The sequence below is a fragment of the Camelina sativa genome, chromosome 4 (assembly GCF_030686135.1).
Source record: "Camelina sativa cultivar CO46 ecotype springtype chromosome 4, ASM3068613v1".
NCBI lineage: Eukaryota > Viridiplantae > Streptophyta > Magnoliopsida > Brassicales > Brassicaceae > Camelina > Camelina sativa.
Genome location: NC_141883.1, coordinates 23,654,094 through 23,673,745, shown reverse-complemented (window position 1 = coordinate 23,673,745; position 19,652 = coordinate 23,654,094). Strand labels below are relative to the sequence as shown.

General features: G+C 37.1%; 3 protein-coding genes across 13 annotated transcripts; 1 reads left to right on the top strand and 2 right to left on the bottom strand.

The window, feature by feature from the left end:
- Positions 1-150: 150 nt before the first annotated feature.
- LOC104781334 (structural maintenance of chromosomes protein 1) lies at positions 151-8,555 on the bottom strand. Of its 5 annotated transcripts, XM_087511456.1 has the most exons (20): positions 8,208-8,531; positions 7,792-8,136; positions 7,436-7,672; positions 7,094-7,327; positions 6,695-6,933; positions 6,026-6,292; positions 5,349-5,619; positions 4,850-4,974; positions 4,539-4,648; positions 4,335-4,442; positions 4,119-4,258; positions 3,800-3,889; positions 3,511-3,719; positions 3,000-3,169; positions 2,229-2,338; positions 1,757-2,133; positions 1,229-1,480; positions 659-886; positions 469-539; positions 151-368 (listed from the first exon to the last, which is right to left on the bottom strand). In XM_087511456.1, the coding sequence occupies exons 2-19, from the start codon at positions 8,086-8,088 to the stop codon at positions 491-493; spliced, it is 3,513 nt and encodes a 1,170-aa protein (XP_087367582.1). In that variant the 5' UTR covers positions 8,089-8,136; positions 8,208-8,531; the 3' UTR covers positions 151-368; positions 469-490. The 5 variants fall into 5 exon arrangements, 4 of the variants coding, with proteins under 4 accessions (XP_087367582.1, XP_010504281.2, XP_087367581.1 ...); XM_010505979.3 differs by having other exon boundaries at positions 7,792-8,555; XM_087511455.1 differs by having other exon boundaries at positions 151-539.
- Positions 8,556-9,047: 492 nt separating this feature from the next.
- Positions 9,048-18,031, bottom strand: LOC104781333 (putative serine/threonine-protein kinase PBL19). 7 transcript variants are annotated; one of them, XM_087511451.1, is made up of 12 exons: positions 17,902-18,030; positions 17,712-17,813; positions 17,557-17,616; positions 17,407-17,463; positions 16,746-16,817; positions 16,353-16,613; positions 15,704-15,955; positions 15,430-15,552; positions 15,068-15,199; positions 14,862-14,973; positions 9,454-9,573; positions 9,048-9,367 (listed from the first exon to the last, which is right to left on the bottom strand). In XM_087511451.1, the coding sequence occupies exons 2-9, from the start codon at positions 17,751-17,753 to the stop codon at positions 15,158-15,160; spliced, it is 909 nt and encodes a 302-aa protein (XP_087367577.1). In that variant the 5' UTR covers positions 17,754-17,813; positions 17,902-18,030; the 3' UTR covers positions 9,048-9,367; positions 9,454-9,573; positions 14,862-14,973; positions 15,068-15,157. The 7 variants fall into 7 exon arrangements, with proteins under 7 accessions (XP_087367577.1, XP_010504279.1, XP_010504280.1 ...); XM_010505977.3 differs by having other exon boundaries at positions 14,862-14,932; XM_010505978.3 differs by having other exon boundaries at positions 14,862-14,932; positions 17,889-17,999.
- Positions 9,980-11,583, top strand: LOC147946123 (uncharacterized). Its single transcript, XM_087511450.1, has one exon. It carries the CDS (start codon positions 10,099-10,101, stop codon positions 11,581-11,583), a length of 1,485 nt encoding a protein of 494 aa, XP_087367576.1. The 5' UTR covers positions 9,980-10,098.
- Positions 18,032-19,652: the final 1,621 nt, after the last annotated feature.

Below are 19,652 nucleotides of genomic sequence, written 5' to 3'. Positions count from 1 at the left end.
CTTATCCGTTAATATATATGATTACGAGTTTTTTTATTAATTTAAGTCTGCGAAGGTCAAACCTTTGCCGATGTTCAAGCCCCAACATAGATTGTATTCTTGAATGGGACGACAGAATGGCTTTTGATGTTTTTGATTTCTTAGTCCGAATTAAAGAACTTTCTTTCTTCTACTTGTGAAATAAACATGTCTCCAATTTTTGTTCATAAATCCTATACATACGACGTCAAACCAGATTCAACTAATATCAAGAGTTTCCTTATATCCCATTAAAGAAAAGTTCCACAATTTTCCTACAGTGTGAGATCTTATAAGGTCCTATGCCGCATCAAATCGCAAATAAATCACCATACCACTGTGAAAAGTACCTATCAACATTGTATGATTACATCATAATTAAAAACCTTAAAAAATCACAACACCATTCAGTACTTGTTATTTACAAAAGTTAGGGTTCATTATACTTACCTAAACCCTAAACCTTCCCAATTCACGATTCTTGGTAGCTCCTAAGGTCAAATGACATTGTACTCGAGCAACTGCACCAAATGGAATCCACCAAGTAGTTCTCAGATATTAATCCCAAAATTTTTGGTATGGTTACCAATAGAAAAAATAGACGCATGTAAAAGAATATTATTGATATGGAGATCCTCACCTCCTCTCGGTGTCTCTGTAAACTCCAACCAGAGCTTCCGCCTTGTCATAGAAGCTGTCCTTGAGAGATATTACAATGCTTTGGAAGCCATTCCCATCCTCTGCATCCTGATTGTCACGTCCTGCTTGGCATGACTTGCTACGAATGAATTTAGCAACTTTTGCCACGTTTAAATTATCAAGCGCAGCATCCACTTCATCAAGTATGAAAAACGGTGAAGGCCTATAGCTGAAATATGGAAAAGGAAAACAACACCATCAATACCTTAAAACAACCGACCACAGTTAACTTCCTTTGCAAAACAGCTACTGTCTTTAGACGATCGTAGGCCAAATCTCAGATCATAAAGAAAAGGAAAGCTACTTTTAAAGATGGGTATTTTTACTAGGAACAGAAAACCCAAAACGATGTCAGTCCCAGGAAAACCAAATCCAAGTTTGTTGCTAAGGATTCAACAAATCTGATCATTCCAGACACAAAAATAACTAATTTCATCACCGTCTGCTAGTCCAAATTCAAAGAGTGAAACTAAATCAATATAAACCTACAAATCTAGGTCGTTGAAAATACCTATGGATGGAGAAGAGCAACGCCAAGGCCGCAACTGTTTTCTCTCCTCCAGAGAGCTGTTCCATGTCACGAAATCGCTTTGTTGGGGGCATTGTAGTATACTTTATACCATGTAGAAACGGATCATCCTCATTTTCTAGGTTTAGATAAGCAGTCCCACCCAGTGGATGCGTATTACTCTTGGTTAGTTGCTTATAGATCTTGTCAATGTTGCTCGCAATGTGGTTGAAAGCTTCCATAAATAGCTCATACCTGCACAACAATTTGAAATGAGCAGAAGAAGCTATAATGGAATATATGAATTTATTTGCAAAAACAGATGTGTTCTTTGCACATGTGCATGTGTGCACATTTATGTGCACTGTATCCAAGCATTAACTGTGTCAGGTAATTTCCACAGAACTTGAAGTCTTGAATCTTCAGACTTTTACTTGTCCGGTTTTGGTTCCATCATATAGTCGTCAGATATTTGGTAACAATTTTCTTCGAAGCTCTAAAGATCATTTTAGAAGATATATTTTGAGTTACCTCTTCTGCTTAACAGTATTATAGGCATCCGCTACTTGCTTCTCCTCTTTCCTGGCCGCTTCAAACTCCTGGCTAACTTGTTTTTCTTTCTCTTGTATAGCCTCATACTGGTCAAGTGCTCTCAAGTTTGGAGCCGTTCTTTCAATCTCTGCTGTTTTCGATTCTATTTTCTGCCTGAATTCCGCCTCCACTTTTTCACGAGCAGATGGTTTCCGTTCTTGGAGATAAGCTCTATCCAACTCAGTAAAGTCAAACTGTGGCCCATCTGAGTCATCTTCCTCCATAGCATCTGATAAAACAGGAAGAGTAATATGTTCGAGCTCACACTTCTCAATTATTTCCTGTTTCTGCGAGATCAGCTGCTCAATTTGTGTTTCCTGATATCATACGGAAGCTTTAGTGTATAGTACACTGTATACATACTCAGACATAACATATCTTTAGGAAAGGATTTGATGAATCTTCATTGTACCTTCGAATGTATTTGACGATTGAGCTTTGTTATGCTTGTTGTCGCTTGAGAAGCCTGCTTTTTCCAATCCAGGATTTCCTTCTCATACTCCTCCGACTTTTGTTTGCACTCTGCAAACAGGAGCAATAGATAGTCACATCTCTAAGAAAGAAGAAACCAGTGCAGGCTTTTTGCTCGGCAAAGAACAGTAGACAGGTAAGGTGATAATCAAATTATATGGTTCTGTAACTTATGCTTATATAAGCAAAAGCAAAGAAAGAGAGTAACAGGGCAAGAGAATAAATCATACTGAATCTTCACACCAACCATCTATCAGCCTCGAGTATATATCTCAATATGATAACTTTCTTTCTGAATTAGATTAAGATGTAGTGTATCCATACATCTAAGCAAGATGTCGAGCAAATCAAGTATATCCCAAAATTTGTTCAAACTTAGACATAGCAATCAACAAACAAATATCAAGGATTATGTAATGCAAACAGGCAATTGGTTGGAAAAGGCATGGAAATACATATAACCGCTAAAAAGAAACGAAAAAAAAAATCATCTTTGAATACATCAATCGAGTAACAGGGCCCCAACATAAGGCCAACAGTTGAAAATTGCCGAAGCAAACTCAGGTCAGATACAGACAATGTACTTTTACTGGATCATGTTAATGTCTGTTACGAATGATCCTCAAATTGACAACTCAAAATGGCACTGAATTTCAAGAAAAGCATAGGACTAAAAAGGCCACAGATTTAATGTAAATATAGAATCACATACCTCCCATTTCCTTCTTCCAATTGTTGATTTCATTAGTAATTTTTTCTGCTGTCTCCTTACGTTCAGACATCGTCTTCTGTATACCTTCCAAATCAGTTTCCAAAGAACTGATAGAAGACTCTAGCTTTCGAATTCGTGAACCCACATCTCGGTTTTGCTCATATTCCAGCCTGGAATTCGAAAAAGTGATTCTCATGAACCAACTAAATTACTAATTTACTCTGATCATACAAACTCAAGCTCCATTCAATAGAAAGCAGTATTTCAACTCAGCCAACCAGTTAGCAGGTAGCAGAGTTTTCTAACACAGGTTTTACAGGCAACAGGATACTGACCCTTACAGACATCGTGTTTATTATTACGAGAAACAGGAATAACAGGTTGACTTCAGAATCAGAGCTTTATGATAGCACAGACATGGGAAAAATAAATCGAAAGAGACTAACACTGTATATGTGAAGTTTAACTAGATCTGATATGTAAACAGAAAAACAGAGCAGAAGAGACATACTGGTATTTTAATTTAGCAAGCTGGTTACTCAGATCCAGCCTTTCTTCAGCCTCCATTTTAGCATTCTTGAGCTGAGTTTCTTCATATTCACGTATGTTTTCAACCCCAACCGACTGGCTAAAATCCTTATAGATACGGTCAACAATCTCATTGATTCTTTTCTCCAACTTCTTCATTTCTGTTATTCTTTTATCGACCTGAGTTTTAGCCTACAATAGATACAATGGCATTCAGTCATATTGTCATCAGGTTTTAACTCTACAAAATATCAGAAAAGATAGAAAATTGCCTTAGCGAGTTCAGGATCTATGCGTTCAATTTCTTTAGTAATATTCTGCTTCTCTTGCTCAAGCTGCGGAAGCTTGTCTTTGATGCTTTTCTGTTAAATAAAATCACCAATTAGTATTTTCTGAATAGTGACAGCTCCTCCTAGCAGAAGGAAAGATAAAATGTGTGCTACTGTATGGCATTCTTATCCCTAACAGGATTCCCTTGACAACAGCAAGTAAGATATATGAGACCACTTTTTGACCCCAAAAAAAAAATATATATATATATATATATATATATGAGACCACTCATCTTGGAAAAGATAAATTGGTTGTTACCTTCTCAATTTCAGCATACTGAATCTTTTTTTCAAGTCCACTTATTTTTCCAGATATTTCAGACTCCTTCATCTGCATTTCTCGAATAGATCCAATTTTTTCCAATTGTAGTTCATATTCTTCTTTCTTTTTCTTCAATCCTGCAAAAACGAATATTGGCTCTAAGACACTACATCAGAAGTTAATAGGCTTTTAACCAGCTAGTGAAAAACCAACCTTCAATTTTCTTATCATCCCATTTATTAGACTTTGCTTCCATTCCACCACTGGTACCACCAGTCATTGTTCCCGACTTTGTGAGTAATATACCATCAACAGTCACAACTAAAAATAATAGAAATCAGGATATGTAAGAAGTAAAGCCAACTTTAGTGCAAGTATATGAGTAAATTACACCTAAAGAAGGAAACAGGAACATACCTTTAAATCTCTCCCCGGTCCAGCTAAGAGCCTTGGCTTCTTCAAGTTCGTCGCAGACTAGAGTATTTCCAACAGCAAAAAGGACCGCATTCTCCAATTCAGGATCGAACGTAGGGTAGTTAAGGACCAAAATACATAATTTAGAAACCTGCTCACATATACCTTTCTATACTTCTCAATCTTTGGTTAATATATTAAAATAATCTCAAGCTACCACCAACTATGCACGCAATGATATGAATCCAAAAAATGAGAAATGGCAACCTTGAGTATGCCAAAGTCATATCACTTCACTTATTTGCAAAGGATATTGGATAACATCGAAAACCAGCTTTGCAGTGCCACCCAAATTCCTCAATCTTTCAAACACTGGCTTGACACGTACTGACTGAAGAGGAATAAATGTCATAGGAGGAAGCCTTTGCTCTTTCAAGTACTGCAAAGTACAAATTAAAAAAAAAACTCATTTCATCCCATAATCGTCTTAAACATTTACTTCATATTGCGTAAAAGCAAGGTAGAAAAAGCTTCGAAAGTGTCAACTTTTAATTATATGGAATGAAGTCTGCATGGAGATGATTACAGCATATATGTTACATACCTAAATAATATGAATTGATAATCATTAAGTGGTGGTAGTGTTTAAAGTATCATTAATTAGTTGGCATAGGCCAGAGAGTAGTAATATGGTAAAGATATCTTACTCACCTGTACTGAAACAATAACTGTCAGCAGAGAAGAGATAAAAATTACGAATTATGAGTTCATAACTTGCATAGGATTAGAACACCAAATGCATAATATAAGTACCTTGATGCAATCTTTTCCCGTGTTTTCATCTTCTACAACTACTGCATCCATAAATCTTCCCATAGCAACAGTGACAGCAAGGTTATACTTTTTCCGATTTGGCCGAGAAAGATCAGTCATCCGACCATGAACTCCTTGAAAAAGACGCTTGAGAGACTCAACAGCTTGTGTTAGCCGACTATCTCTCTCATTTTCGTACCTTTCAGCTGTTAAATCACTTAACTGGTTTTCTACTTCCTCGATTCTCGTCTTCAAGTTTTCAGAGGCATTCCTGTTCATCATATAAGCAGGTTAGAAACTATCAAGAATAAAGAAAAGGTTCAGTCTGGTCTGTTGCACCACAAGCAAAAATGAAGCTTTGTCCACAGCCTTTAGCCATGAAATCTGTACAGCGGAAGATTCTGAATTTGAGTATCAGGAGATACAAAATGTTTACTGCCTGCTCAAGAAGGGGTTTATAATCTGAATAGAGAAGACTGAAAAGAATGTGTTCTTGATAAATGAATTACCAATATCACTCAAGCCATAGTTCAAAAGATGAAGCAACCGCAAGAAAATCTCGAGGGAGATAGTTAAAAAAAAACTTGCAGCAATGTGTAGCATTTAAAGGATATCATAAAAACGCAAGTAAACCATCCAATGCTAGAAAATCTAGTGAGTAGAGGTCTTATACTAACCTGGCATCTCGATGCTTCTCTTGCAGTGCACGTAACTCCTTTTTCAGACTAGTTGTTTCATTCTTATATTCTGAAGTAGATTCTTCAATATTTGTTTGCCTGGATATAAATCCCTTAATTTGTTCCTCAAGATCAGTCTTTCTATTTATTAGTTGCTGGTAATTTTCTTCCAGATTTTTCAATGCTTCAAGATCAGTATGATGTTGCCTACCTAGAACCTCGTACTCATCTTTTAGCTTAATGGTTTTCATCCCAGCTTCTTCTTTTCTGAGACAAACCACATTGATAAACATGAAGATAAATCGATCAGAAAACCAGGAATTCATACGGATTTTAAGAGGTTGAATATGCATTGTAGATGGTGAAACTAGAAGAAGATGCATATTACAAACGTTACAACAAAGCACTAATTATCGCGCCTGTAAACCAGATATATGTCGTTATGTCAAACAAAGCTTTTATATATTTGTTATCTTAGACTATTCTTCAAAGCATAGAATAAGTACTCGTACCTAACAATTCTTTCATTAAAAAAAGAAAAAGAAAAGCATGGGAATATTCATTACCCCGCAAAAACTCAAGCAAGAAGATTAAATATCTATAACCTCAAGACAGTTGGGAAATGTCAATGCTTCTGTCTACGAACAGAAAGAAATCCTTAAAACTTACATTCGAAAATAATCTTGCAGTTGACTGTCGAGCATTGGGAGTTTTCCGCTGCTATCTTGTCTCTTCTCATTTAATCTTTCCATTTTCATATTCAGCTCCTTAATGCTACGCTGCATCTGTTCAATTTCTTTGGAATGCTTCCCTTTTTCTTTTTTCCTCTTATCCACCTCCTTTCGATTGCTCTCAATTTTTGCTTTTATGCGAGCTATCTCCTCCTTAAACCTCAGAAGCTCAGGTTGCTACTCACAGGAAAGGTACAGAAAAAAAGTTACTCAAGTGAGGAAGTTAGTAAAATTCTAGAGGATAACAAAACAATAGATTGTAAGAGATGTCAGGAGATGCTATATTTGGGAGGAAAAAATAGAATCAGTTAAACACAGAATTCCAAGGTATACTCACAATTTTTCCAAGCTTCGAGCTTCTCTCAGCAATTTTCTTCTCACGTTGAGCAATTTCTTTCAGATACTTTGCTTGTTCTACCTTTCGCTTACCTGCTTCTTTTTCAAACTTTTCCAGCTCTCTCATGACATCTTTACGATTGCTCTTTTCAGAATCGACATCCTCAGTTGCCTTCTCTATATCATTTTCAATGTTATACAATTGCCATAGGAAGCGTTCTCTCTTCAGAGCTTTCTGCATGGCGTGAAGACAGATTAACAAAAAGGCAAAAAACAAAATTTCACCAAAATAAGTAATAAACGCTTCTCCACTAGAGAACAAAGGCAAATCCACATAAAATACCAGTTCTTCCTGCAGCCTAAGATGCTTCTCAGCTTCTTCCTTCTGTGCTTTCTTCAGCTTCTTCTCATTTCCAATTGTTTTCTTCTTCTGGTATATAAGAGCTGCTTTTTCTTCAGCGCTGGCCTTCTTCTCTTCTAGTTCTTCATACTCTTTCTTAAGCTCCTCGGACCCAGAAATCTCCTCGAGGAGTCCAGTGAGTTCTTTTGGATTCTTGGAAGCAATAGATTCAACATCACCCTACAGTTTGACATGCCAGAATTTAAATACACTCAGATTCAAAATTAAATCAAACTACCAAGACTCATTCACAGAAACAAAGACAAAAATAGAATGAAAATGTAAAATTCTCAACCGACCTGAAACACCAAGAAATTACGAGCCTTAACAAGAATCCCTAGAGATCGCAGCTTCCCATTGTACTCATCCAGATTCACAACCCTATTATCGATACGGTACTCACTCCCACCAGCGCTAGTAATAGTACGAGTGAAACGAAGCTCTACACCATCTTCCATCTGATAAACGAGTCGAACAAAAGCTCTCCGGCCTCTCTGTTCCTTGTCACGATCATCAAAAGCGTAGATAAGATCCTTAAGCTGGGAACCACGGAGTTGACCGGTACGAACACCAAGGACGAAGCTAATGGCGTCCATTAGGTTAGATTTGCCGGCACCGTTGGGACCAATGATAGCAGTGAAATCCTTGAAAGGACCAACCAATTGATGACCTTTGTAAGATTTGAAATTCTCCATCTCGAGTTGAAGGATCTTACCCGGTGGGGCTTGTATCGCAGGCATGGTTGGAGAAGGAGATCTCGGAGTTGGTTTCCGGAGAAAGCAGCGGATAGTGAAATTAGCCAAAATTAGGGTTTTCTAGAAGGTTGGGGGATATACTAGAATAGGAAATTGGCGGGAATTGAAAATTTTTTAGAGGGCGAAATCTCTCTTTTTCTCTCTCTCTCTCTCAATGGATTTCAGAATCCATCTCTTCCCCTAAATCCGCAAGTCGAAGCCTAGAAGAGAGTTTCACAGACTCACTGGGTTTTTTTCTAATAAAGGGGGCCTAGCATACGACGTCGTTTCAAATTCTGAGGTCTAATGATATGGCGTAGTTTCATATGGCTCGACTCTTTTGTGCGCTCGTGTTTTTTAAGAGATTTTTTTTTTTTGATAAAATAAAAAATAAAATAAAATAAAATACTGAATGATGAAAAAACTGTGGAAAAAAATATGTATTTAGAGGGAACCATCTTTTTAAGAGATTTGGATCAGTGATTGTTTTGTTTTAAAAAGTTTAACCCAGGCTTCTAGGATAGGATAGAACCATCTTTTTAAAAGAAATTTAATTGAGAAGATATTATTTAGAAGAAATTTAGTTGCTTTATGAAATTTTGCAAGAAATATATATTCAGGTTGGTAGTGTTAAGGGTTTGCAATAAATATTTTGTCTATACATTTTATAGTTTTAAAATATACTGGGATAGTACCCGCGCTAAGCTGCGAACAGGATTTTTGTGTGTGTTTTCTTTTTTTGTAATTTTAATTATTGTGTGTGGCTTTTTTTTATCATGTGTTGTATTCTGTTTTTTTGTATGTTTGTGTTGGATTATAGATTCATTATATCTTTAGCATCTTATTTTGTTCCACAAAACAATAGTAACTGTTTGAAAAAAAAAACAAAACAAAAAGCACTTCCAAACCAAGTACATAATATACGTTAATTTACATAAATAAAAAACTCCATCAATCAAAAAAAAACAAATACAGCGAATCAAAACCACACAAGAAATCATCGTTAGATGAAGTTGAGATTGTCTGCTTTAATAATGGAAAAATAGGTGGTGAGATGGTCGGAGTAAAAATAGGTCCATAGAAAAGAAGAAGTGAAGCGCTCTCGGTCTCCAAGTAAAGCTAATGTATCCAACGAATCAATCTACACAAATGCCACCAAAATCATGTCAAGGTTTAACACAACACAGAGCCTTAAACAAGCAAAGATCAAATACAACAGTAGTTTACCAAGGTCAACGCATAGCCTCCAAGTGTATCTTCACCTTGGCAAGATAACGGTCTCAATTCATCAAGTGGAAAAGCATTGTTCATATATCCATCGAAAGCATGATAAAACATCCCACGTACCTACACACTCAATGTCAAAAATGAACCCATCAAATTAAGTAACTCACCTCCAAGCCAAGTTATTATGCAAAACCTACTTCTCAAAAGGCTAAAGAAATTACCTTTACGACATAATCTACATCAATGAGTAAGTACAACATCTATTATAGTATATGATCCTTTTGTATATAGTTTATATCATTTTTGGTTCAATTGGAATCTGTATAGTTTAGGATTAGCTGGTTTAGAGGCTTTGGTTTAGGCCTGGTATAATGTATATAAACCCCCAATTGTACATTTTACATTGATAAGGAGAATGAGATTCTTTACTCATATGGTATCAGAGCAAATGCTTTCTCATTCTCTGTAACAAACTTTTTCCGATCATCGATTCTAATCGGAAAACTAAGTTACGCCGCTGTATTTTTTTTTCCGATCTAGATCCTTCCGTAGCTCTTTGCGTCTTCGTCTCGCTTTCGATTCCTTTTCTGATTCGCGTTGTTTTTGTTTCCGCTTTGCCCCTTTTTCAACTCGATTCAGCTAATCATGGGAAAACGAAAGACCACTTCGAAGTATCGCTCTTCTACACCAGATCTACCGGAAATTTCTTCTCCGACTCTCCGCGACAAGTCTCGAAGCTCATCGCCTTTTCGAGTTGCCTCTGGCTCTACGCATCAGGCACTCGATACTCGACCACGGTCGTTCTCTGCTCCGTTTACAGTCTCGGATTCTCCAGATAACATTCACAGCCCATATCATCTTCACAGCTCCGATTATCCAGGTTTGGTTCTTGTTCCTGACCTCTTAGATGGAACAAACTATGAAACTTGGATTGTAGCCATGACTACTAGTATCGAAGCTAAGAATAAATTGGGATTTGTTGATGGATCTATAGTCCGACCTGCGGAGACAGATCCTTATTATCCGATATGGAAACGATGCAACAACATGGTCAAATCTTGGATGCTCAATAGTGTGTCGAAGCAGATTTACTCTAGTATTCTTTACTTTGCCACTGCTGCAAAGATATGGAGAGATCTGTACACTCGATTTCACAAATCCAATCTTCCTCGTTTGTACAAGTTGCGTCAGCAGATTCATTCACTTCGTCAAGGTAGTATGGATCTATCTTCCTATCATACTAAAACTCAGTCATTATGGGAAGAACTCTCTAATCTTCAGGTGACTACAAGGACTGTTGATGATTTGTTGGCTGAAAGAGAAACGAATCGTGTCATTGATTTCCTTATGGGACTTAATAGTAACTATGACACGGTGCGTAGCCAGATTCTCATGAAGAAAAGCTTGCCATCTCTCTCTGAAGTCTACAACATGTTGGACCAAGATGATTCTCAGCGATCGGCCAGTTTTCCACCTGCTTCTGGTACTCTCGACACTTCTGCTTTTCAAGAGACTCAACAACAGTCTCAGGGTGCATCTTCTGGTGGTTATCAGATTCAAAAGGGCAACAAACCATTGTGTACCTTCTGTGGGAGAATTGGCCATGTCATGGATAAATGTTACAAGAAAAATGGTTATCCGGTTGGTCATCCTCGCTTCAAGTCAACACGAGTGGTTCCCACTGCAGCCAATATCATTTCCGAGAGTGTGAGTGAAGGAAATGTTGTTGCAGAGACTCCGAGATTGACTGATGATCTCTCCACAGAACAGATGCAACAAATAGTCTCTTTTCTCAACACCAGGATCCAGAGTTCTACACTTACACCAGAGGTTCATGCGGTTTCAGTATCTTCCCTCCCTTCTTCTTCTTTAACCAATGGCCCAACACCTGGTAATTTTTACCCCTCTATCATTTGTTCTTTTTCCAGTGTTGATAGGCCAAATCCTTTTTCGATTACCAAACGTTATGTTTGTTCTGCGAATAGCAATCTTATTGCTATCAATGCTTGGGTGATAGACACAAGAGCTACTAACCATATTTGTCATGATAAAACTTCCACTTTCAAATTTCTCTCTAATACCAATGTCAATCTTCCTAATGGCGGTTTAGTGAGCATTGTTGCGATATAATCTGTTCATTTGGGCAATCATTTAGTTCTTCATGATGTCTTATACATCCCTCAATTCAAATTCAACATTTTAAGTGTCAGTTGTTTGACCAAATCTATGGGTTGCAAAATTTGGTTTGATGAAAATTCTTGTGCTCTTCAGGATCTTTCTCGGGACTTAATGATTGGAATGGGTAAACAAGTGGCCAATCTTTATTTTCTGGACATTGAGTCTATAAATCTCCCAGTTCATAAAGCTTCTTTAGTCGCCGCTTCTGTTGTTTCTCATGATCTCTGGCATAAACGGTTAGGTCATCCTTCCTTTTATAAACTTCAGTCTCTTTCTTCTGTTTTACATTTTGTAAAAGAACCAAAAATACAAAAGGATTTTCATTGTAAAACAAAAAACATATTCCTTTTATCTCTCATAATAATATAAAGAAAATTCCTTTTGAATTGGTCCATATTGACACTTGGGGTCCTTTTTCTGTTCCTACTCATGATGGGTTTAGATATTTTCTCACTATTGTAGATGATCATTCAAGGGCTACTTGGGTTTATTTGATGAAACAGAAATCTGATGTTCTTCATATCTTTCCTTCTTTTATTGCTATGGTTGAAACTCAGTTTGAGACTAGGGTTAGGGGGGTTAGATCTGACAATGCTCATGAACTTAACTTCACTCAGTTTTTCCAATCTAAAGGCATTATCCATTTCCATTCTTGTCCTGAAACTCCACAACAAAATTCTGTTGTGGAGAGAAAGCACCAACACATTCTCAATGTTGCTAGAGCACTTCTGTTTCAATCACATCTCCCACTTCCTTATTGGGGAGATTGTGTTTTTTCTGCTGTTCATCTCATTAATCTTTTACCAGCTCCTGTGCTTGATGAGAAGAGTCCTTTTGAGATTCTCACTAAGAAAGCCCCTAACTATGATGACTTACGAGTCCTAGGGTGTCTTTGTTATGCTTCTACTTCACCCAAGAATCGACATAAATTTGATCCCCGAGCTCGAGCCTGTGTTTTTCTTGGTTATCCTTCCGGATACAAAGGTTATAAACTTCTTGATCTGGAAACAAATGACATTTTCATTTCTAGACATGTAGTTTTTCATGAAGAGCTCTTTCCTTTTGCTAAGTCAGAGTTATCTCAGGAAGCTAAGAATTCTTTTCCTGATCTGCCTAGCAATTCTCTTATGCTTCCACATTTATCCAATGCAGAGGCTTCTCCTTCTTCATCATCCCTAGAGACTACGCCTTCTGCTAATCCTAGTACAAATGTCCCTGAACCTTCTGTTCAAACATTGCATAGGAGAATCAAAAAACCTGCTTATCTTCAAGATTACTACTGTCATTCAGTGGGATCTTCAACCATTCATGAAATTTCTCAATTTCTTTCTTATAATAACATATCAGAACTTTATCATTCTTTTTTAGTTGCTATAGACAAAAACAAAGAACCCTCAACCTATGCTGAAGCCAAAGAATTTGAGGTGTGGTGTGGAGCTATGGATGTTGAGGTTGATGCTTTAGAGATTACTTGCACATGGGACGTTTGTACCTTACCTCCGAATAAGAAACCCATCGGTTGCAAGTGGGTTTTCAAGATAAAATACAATGTTGATGGCACTATTGAGAGGTATAAGGCGCGTCTTGTTGCCAAAGGATACACACAAACTGAAGGGGTTGATTTTCATGACACGTTTTCTCCAGTCTGCAAGCTTACCTCTGTGAAGCTTCTCTTGGCTATTTCTGCTATCTATGGTTTCACTCTTCACCAATTGGACATTTCTAATGCCTTCCTCAATGGTGACCTTGATGAGGAAATTTACATGAAGCTTCCTCCAGGATATGCAGCAAGAAAGGGGGACTCTCTTCCACCTAATGCGGTTTGCAGATTGAAGAAGTCCTTGTATGGTCTTAAACAAGCCTCTCGTCAGTGGTTCTTGAAGTTCAAATCTACTCTGATTGATTTGGGTTTTGTGCAGTCTCATTCTGATCATACTTGTTTTTTGAAAATCACTACTGATCTCTTCTTGTGTGTTCTAGTTTATGTGGATGACATTATCATTGCTAGTAAGAATGACGTTGTTGTAGAGGAGTTTAAGGCTCAGCTTAAGTCCAGTTTTAGGTTGCGTGATCTTGGTCCACTTAAATACTTCCTGGGTTTGGAAATCGCAAGATCTGCTGAAGGTATTCATGTCTGCCAAAGGAAGTATGCTTTGGATCTTCTTGATGAAACAGGTCTTCTTGGTTGTAAGCCTTCTAACATCCCTATGGATCCCAGTGTCAAGCTCTCTAAGGATATTGGTGGTGATTTTGTTGATGGTAAAGTCTATCAGCGACTCATTGGACGGCTCATGTATCTTCAAATTACTCGTCCCGACATCACCTTTGCCGTCAACAAGCTTAGTCAGTTCTCTGAAGCTCCTCGACATGATCACCTCCAAGCAGCCTATCGAGTTCTCCATTATATCAAAGGCACTATTGGGCAGGGTTTGTTATATTCTTCCAATGCAGAATTTCAGATTCAAGCTTTTGCAGATGCGGATTATAACTCTTGTCCAGACACAAGACGTTCTACTTCAGGACATTGCATATTCTTGGGCATATCCTTGATATTTTGGCGATCCAAGAAACAGCAAGTTGTGTCAAAGTCCTCTGCGGAATCTGAATATCGTAGTCTTTCTTTGATTACTGATGAACTTGTCTGGCTTGCCAAGTTTTTTAAGGAACTTCAGATTCCTCTCCATAAGCCGACTCTTCTGTTTTGCGACAATGAGGCGGCAATTCACATTGCTAACAACTCTGTCTTTCACGAGCGCACAAAGCACATCGAATCTGACTGTCACAGTGTTCGTGAAAGGTTGGTTGCAGGTTTGTTTAAATTACTTCATGTTAACACTCATCTGCAGCTTGCTGATCCTTTCACAAAGGCTCTTCATCTTGTTCCCTTTCAACAGTTGATAAACAAGATGGGTCTTCTCAACATCTATGCCCCATCTTGAGGGGGACTATTATAGTATATGATCCTTTTGTATATAGTTTATATCATTTTTGGTTCAATTGGAGTCTGTATAGTTTAGGATTAGCTGGTTTAGAGGCTTTGGTTTAGGCCTGGTATAATGTATATAAACCCCCAATTGTACATTTTACATTGATAAGGAGAATGAGATTCTTTACTCATAACATCCAACGATTAAGACTTTAAGTGTCCCCAGAAAACGAAAATTCAATTTGGGGACAACAGAGCAAAATCGAGAGAGCGAGTAAATCCAGATCTGTTGAGGAGTGTTTACCTCGTCTCTAAGCTGTTTAGCTTCATCAGGATTAACAGTTTCGGCGAGAACTCCATGGTGAAGAACAAGACCTGAGAATGTGAGAGAGATCAAGATGGGAAACAAAAGCCACCTGGAATTTGATTCCATCGATAAGCTGATTTTAATCTTGTGAATCCAGAATATGCAGAAAATACCAATTTTGTCTGGAAGTAAGGTTTGTTTACCTGACAATATCAATATATTCAATTGTACCAGAGAAAGAGAAGAAATCAATAAGATCTTTCTCAGTAACAGATGGAGATAACCCAGTCACTTCAACACCATGTCCAATTTGATGATCCATCTTCACCCAACAGCTGAAAAAAAGAAAAAAAATAATAAAGAAACCCAAAAATATTCGACAGATTCATCACTTCCAGATGAAATCGAAACTCAAAAATATAAGGAATATACTCTTCCCGATCTCTACCTCATACTAATAAAGCTTTACATGGTTCTGAAATTTCAAGTCAAACCAAACAGAACAAGCCAAATACACAACACTAAAACAACGACATAAATTAACAGAGACGTTTTCAATTCTTACTGCGGTTGTGACATGAGTATTGTCCCCCTCTGGTCCTTCTCTGGCCAGCCCAAAGTCCGATAATTTCGGACAGAATTCATCGTTTAAGAGCACATTTGATGATTTGAAATCTCTATATATAACCTTCAACCAAAAAAACAAGATCACAACACGGTTCACAGAAAATCTCAATCCTAAATCATGGCTATATGTCGACATTTACATAGAACTTAATGTGAATAATCAAAGGGTCTGCCTAAAACAAGATTTCTCTTGACAGATTTAAATTTTTTACCTTAGGTTCATGTAAATAAGCCAATCCTTCAGCTGCACCAACCATGACCTTGAGTCTTTTTCTCCACGGTAATGTGCGTGATCCACGGCTGAAGAGATGGTCCTCTAAACTTTTATTCGACATGTACTCATAAACCAAAAGCCTCTCGATCCCAGTCTCGCCGTCCTCTGAGCAATAACCTATGAGTTTCACAACGTTCTGATGATTCACTACCCCTAGAAACTGAACCTCTGCTAGCCATTGCTTGTGACCCTAAAATACACCATTCAAACACAGACAAGGGTAAATACAAAAACTTTTGAAGAAAATTTCAGAATTGACACTAAAGAAAACATAGTGACGATGTTGACTTAATAAATACGTCCATTGACTAATTCCTACTCCTTTCCTTCCCCATTCTTAGTCTTTATTTCACCATCATGAAACAAGTGACAAATTTTGAGTTTTCTTCATCGTTTCATCAAATCTAATCTTCTTCTTTTTTTTTTGACGATTCTAAGAATCTTTTTTTACCCTGAAAATTTACATCAAAGCAACTTGGAAGAATCTCTTAGCTAGCTTCAACTAATTCCTTAATTACTTCCTAATGATTAGATTAGATTAGAAAAAAATAAACAGAGAGAAGACAAGAAAGTAATTAAATTATGACCTGTAAACCTTGTCGGTTGAGTTTCTTAATGGCGACGACAAGTGGAGGATCAGAATCAGCTCCTCCAGTGGTCAGAATCTTTCCTTTATAAACACTACCGAATCCACCTTCACCGATCTTAAGCTCTCTGTTAAACCCATAAGTGGCTCTACTGAGTTCTTCGTAAGCGAAACTTAGCTTTACATGGTTCTGAAATTTCAAATAGATAACATGATACACCTCTTCCCACTCCCTTCCTCTAATCAGATGCTCTTTCATATACTAAAAAAAAAATCCCAAACAAGCAGAGAGAATCAGTATCAGAACTACAGTCTCCCAAAACAATCTGGAGCAAAAAAAGACATCAATACAATAGCAACTTGGACACTTTGATGTACATATTAGATTATTCACCTGGAAATCAACTTGGACACTTTCTACCATCCTCCGAACAAAATCTTCATTCTCCAAGTTCAACAAACCAATCTTAAACATGTGAAAAGACATCCATCAAACTTTGAAGTATGTGTAGCAGATTAAATTCAACGAATATATAACAGGGAACCGGATATCTCAGATCAGCTTTGATACAAAGAACGAAAAAGCAAATGCCAAAGTATGTCTTCATTAATATTTACACAGAGATAAGAATTATTTAGCCATCCTAAAGAATACTACGAGATACATATTCGAACGATTTCTTTATTACTCAGAAGTTAGAAATGTGAGGCTGTGTGTTCTATTAGATATCACCAAGTAATGACGCCAAAACTACAAATAAGTAGACTTCTACAATTTTCATAATAGGATATAAAAGACACAAAACGATCAACCTTAAGGGCATTTGGATTATTATTTGTGTTTCTAAAGTAGTTTTTGCCAAGTTAAATCCTTTTGGTAATTGCTTCTGAGCTAATTATTCTTTGACAAGGGTCCGTTAAACAGATATCATAAAAGACTCAATCAAAACCTCTACTACATAGAACACAACTAAATGCATGCCCACAGATACCCAAAAAAAGAAAAAGGAATGTTTTATTCAAGCAAGGGAAACTTGGTTCCAGAAAAGACTTACCAAAGTCCCACACAAAGGAATCTTGTGAGGCAATTGTTTAGCACATTGAAATAGCAACTGTTAAAATGAAAAACAACATTGATGAGAGAAACCCAATAATAATAAAATCGAACAACGAAGTCATATTATTTCAAGAGAAGGTATGCTTACAGGCAAAACTTGGTCTCCAGAACGCTCGATTTCTCTCCTAATAACACCAAAACAAGTCTCCTGTGTATTTTTTTACAGGAAAAAGTTGGGTAAACAACTACTTTGAGGAAAATTAAAATTAGAGTTTAAGAGGGAGGGTGAATCGAGAAGAGTACTGATGATATGGTCTTTGTAGTCAGAGGAAGTGCCGTACTCATGACCCTTTTAGCCGATGCGAAGGAGAAGGGTTTTCAAATTCCTCATCTTGCTACATGGTTCTGAAATTTCAAGCGAAACTTGAGCAAGAACGGATTGCAAATTGTATCAAGAACACCAAAATCATTGATTCACACATCGTATTATTACAGAGTGGTGGTGAGTTCTTGAGACACGGTGAAGCGAGAATTGAGAAATCAGATTCAGGGTTGTTGAGATTTTGGGACCTTTTCGATAAATTTCAGATTATTAGGATGTTATTTGATAGGTAAGTAGAATTATATATGACATGTATTAATCGTTATAATTTTATTAGTTAACTATTTTTACTCATGTGTCAACACTGGTGAAAAACAAAAGAGTTTTATTGTATTGATATATTGAAGAAGTTCTTCATAAGAACAGGAAGGAAACTACTAGAGATATCAAATCTTGCTCATGCATTGGATAAACTTGGCAACCTTTTTCCTTATAATACGAAGGCAACACAAAATGCATCCAATTATAAAATAATTTTGTGTGAGGCAAATGTTAAATCCTCTCTAGCTTAATCACTAAAGTCTCCTTCAGTCCAGATTATAACTCTGGCAAATGGTTAATCCTCTCTAGCTTAACCAAATGCATCCAATTTGAATGTTAAGTCTCCTTCAGTCATGGGTCATAACTCATAACAATTAAGGGAGGTTGGACTAGTTATTTAAGTTTCTTCCAGTAATAAGCTTCTCCGGGAAAACGGTAAAAATCAATCCAAGTTATTTGTCAAACGTTTTTTCATACCCAATCTATGATATCTTGTATTTATCAACCTGAAATGACTAATAATTCAAATTTTCTACTTAATCTTTATAAATTTAGCCGATTTCAACGTCTATAATTAGACGGTGTTAGTTAAATGGTGATGACTCAGATGCCAACGAGGCTTCCACGTGGCATAGCTAAAAAAAAAAAAAATTGCTGCAGGTAAGATTGCTATTCGGATACATCGAACGTTTTGAATTTTATGAACAAAAGATGTATAATATTGCCTTTCGTCTTATTTCTTCTTCTTCCTCCTTCAGACATGGAAAGAGAACAACGATCAGAAGCAACTAAAATCTGGGTTTCGTCTAGGGTTGTTTATACGGTTGATTCGTCTCTCGTATCACCTACGTTCTAGTTTTTATTTTGTGTTCCATGAATTTTGTAAAATCCAGATCTGGATTTCGTAGTTTTTGCTCTATATTCGTTTATTATAGAGCGTTTGTGTTGGAAGAAGTCAGTACTAGGAATGCGGAGCTGAAGAGGATGTGATCCAAGAACGAGTCTTTCTTATGGTTGTTTTAATTATTCAAATAAAGACCTATTAATCCGGTCAAAAGTAGTTGCAGGAGAAGGTTGTTTCTCTGCAGTATTTTAGGAGTTTTCTGTTTCGTGTAAGGCTATATAAGCAAATGATTTTCATTCAATAAGAGTACAAGTTTTCAGCATCTATTATTTTCGAGTCTTTGAGTTTACAAATTGGTATCAGAGCTCGTTAGATATTGAGAACTTGAGAGAGAAGCCGTAGCTTCAAAACACTAAGAAAGATGAGTGATGACAAGATGAAGTTACCACAATTCGACGGCCATTGGGACCATTGGAGTGAGGTGATGGAGAATTTCTTCAGGGCCAAAGGATTGTGGAGTTTGATCGAGATTGGTTATGAAGAACCTGCCCCCACGACGGTTCTCACTGAGGAGCAACGACAACAACGTGACGATGCCAAAACCAATGACCACAAACTGAAGCACTACCTTTATCAGTCCATTGATAGAGTCACGATGGAGCAAATCTTAGATCGGAAGACGTCTAAGATCATTTGGGAGTCCATGAAGAAGAAGTTCGGAGGGAACGAACGTGTGAAGAAGTCCTTGTTGCAGAAA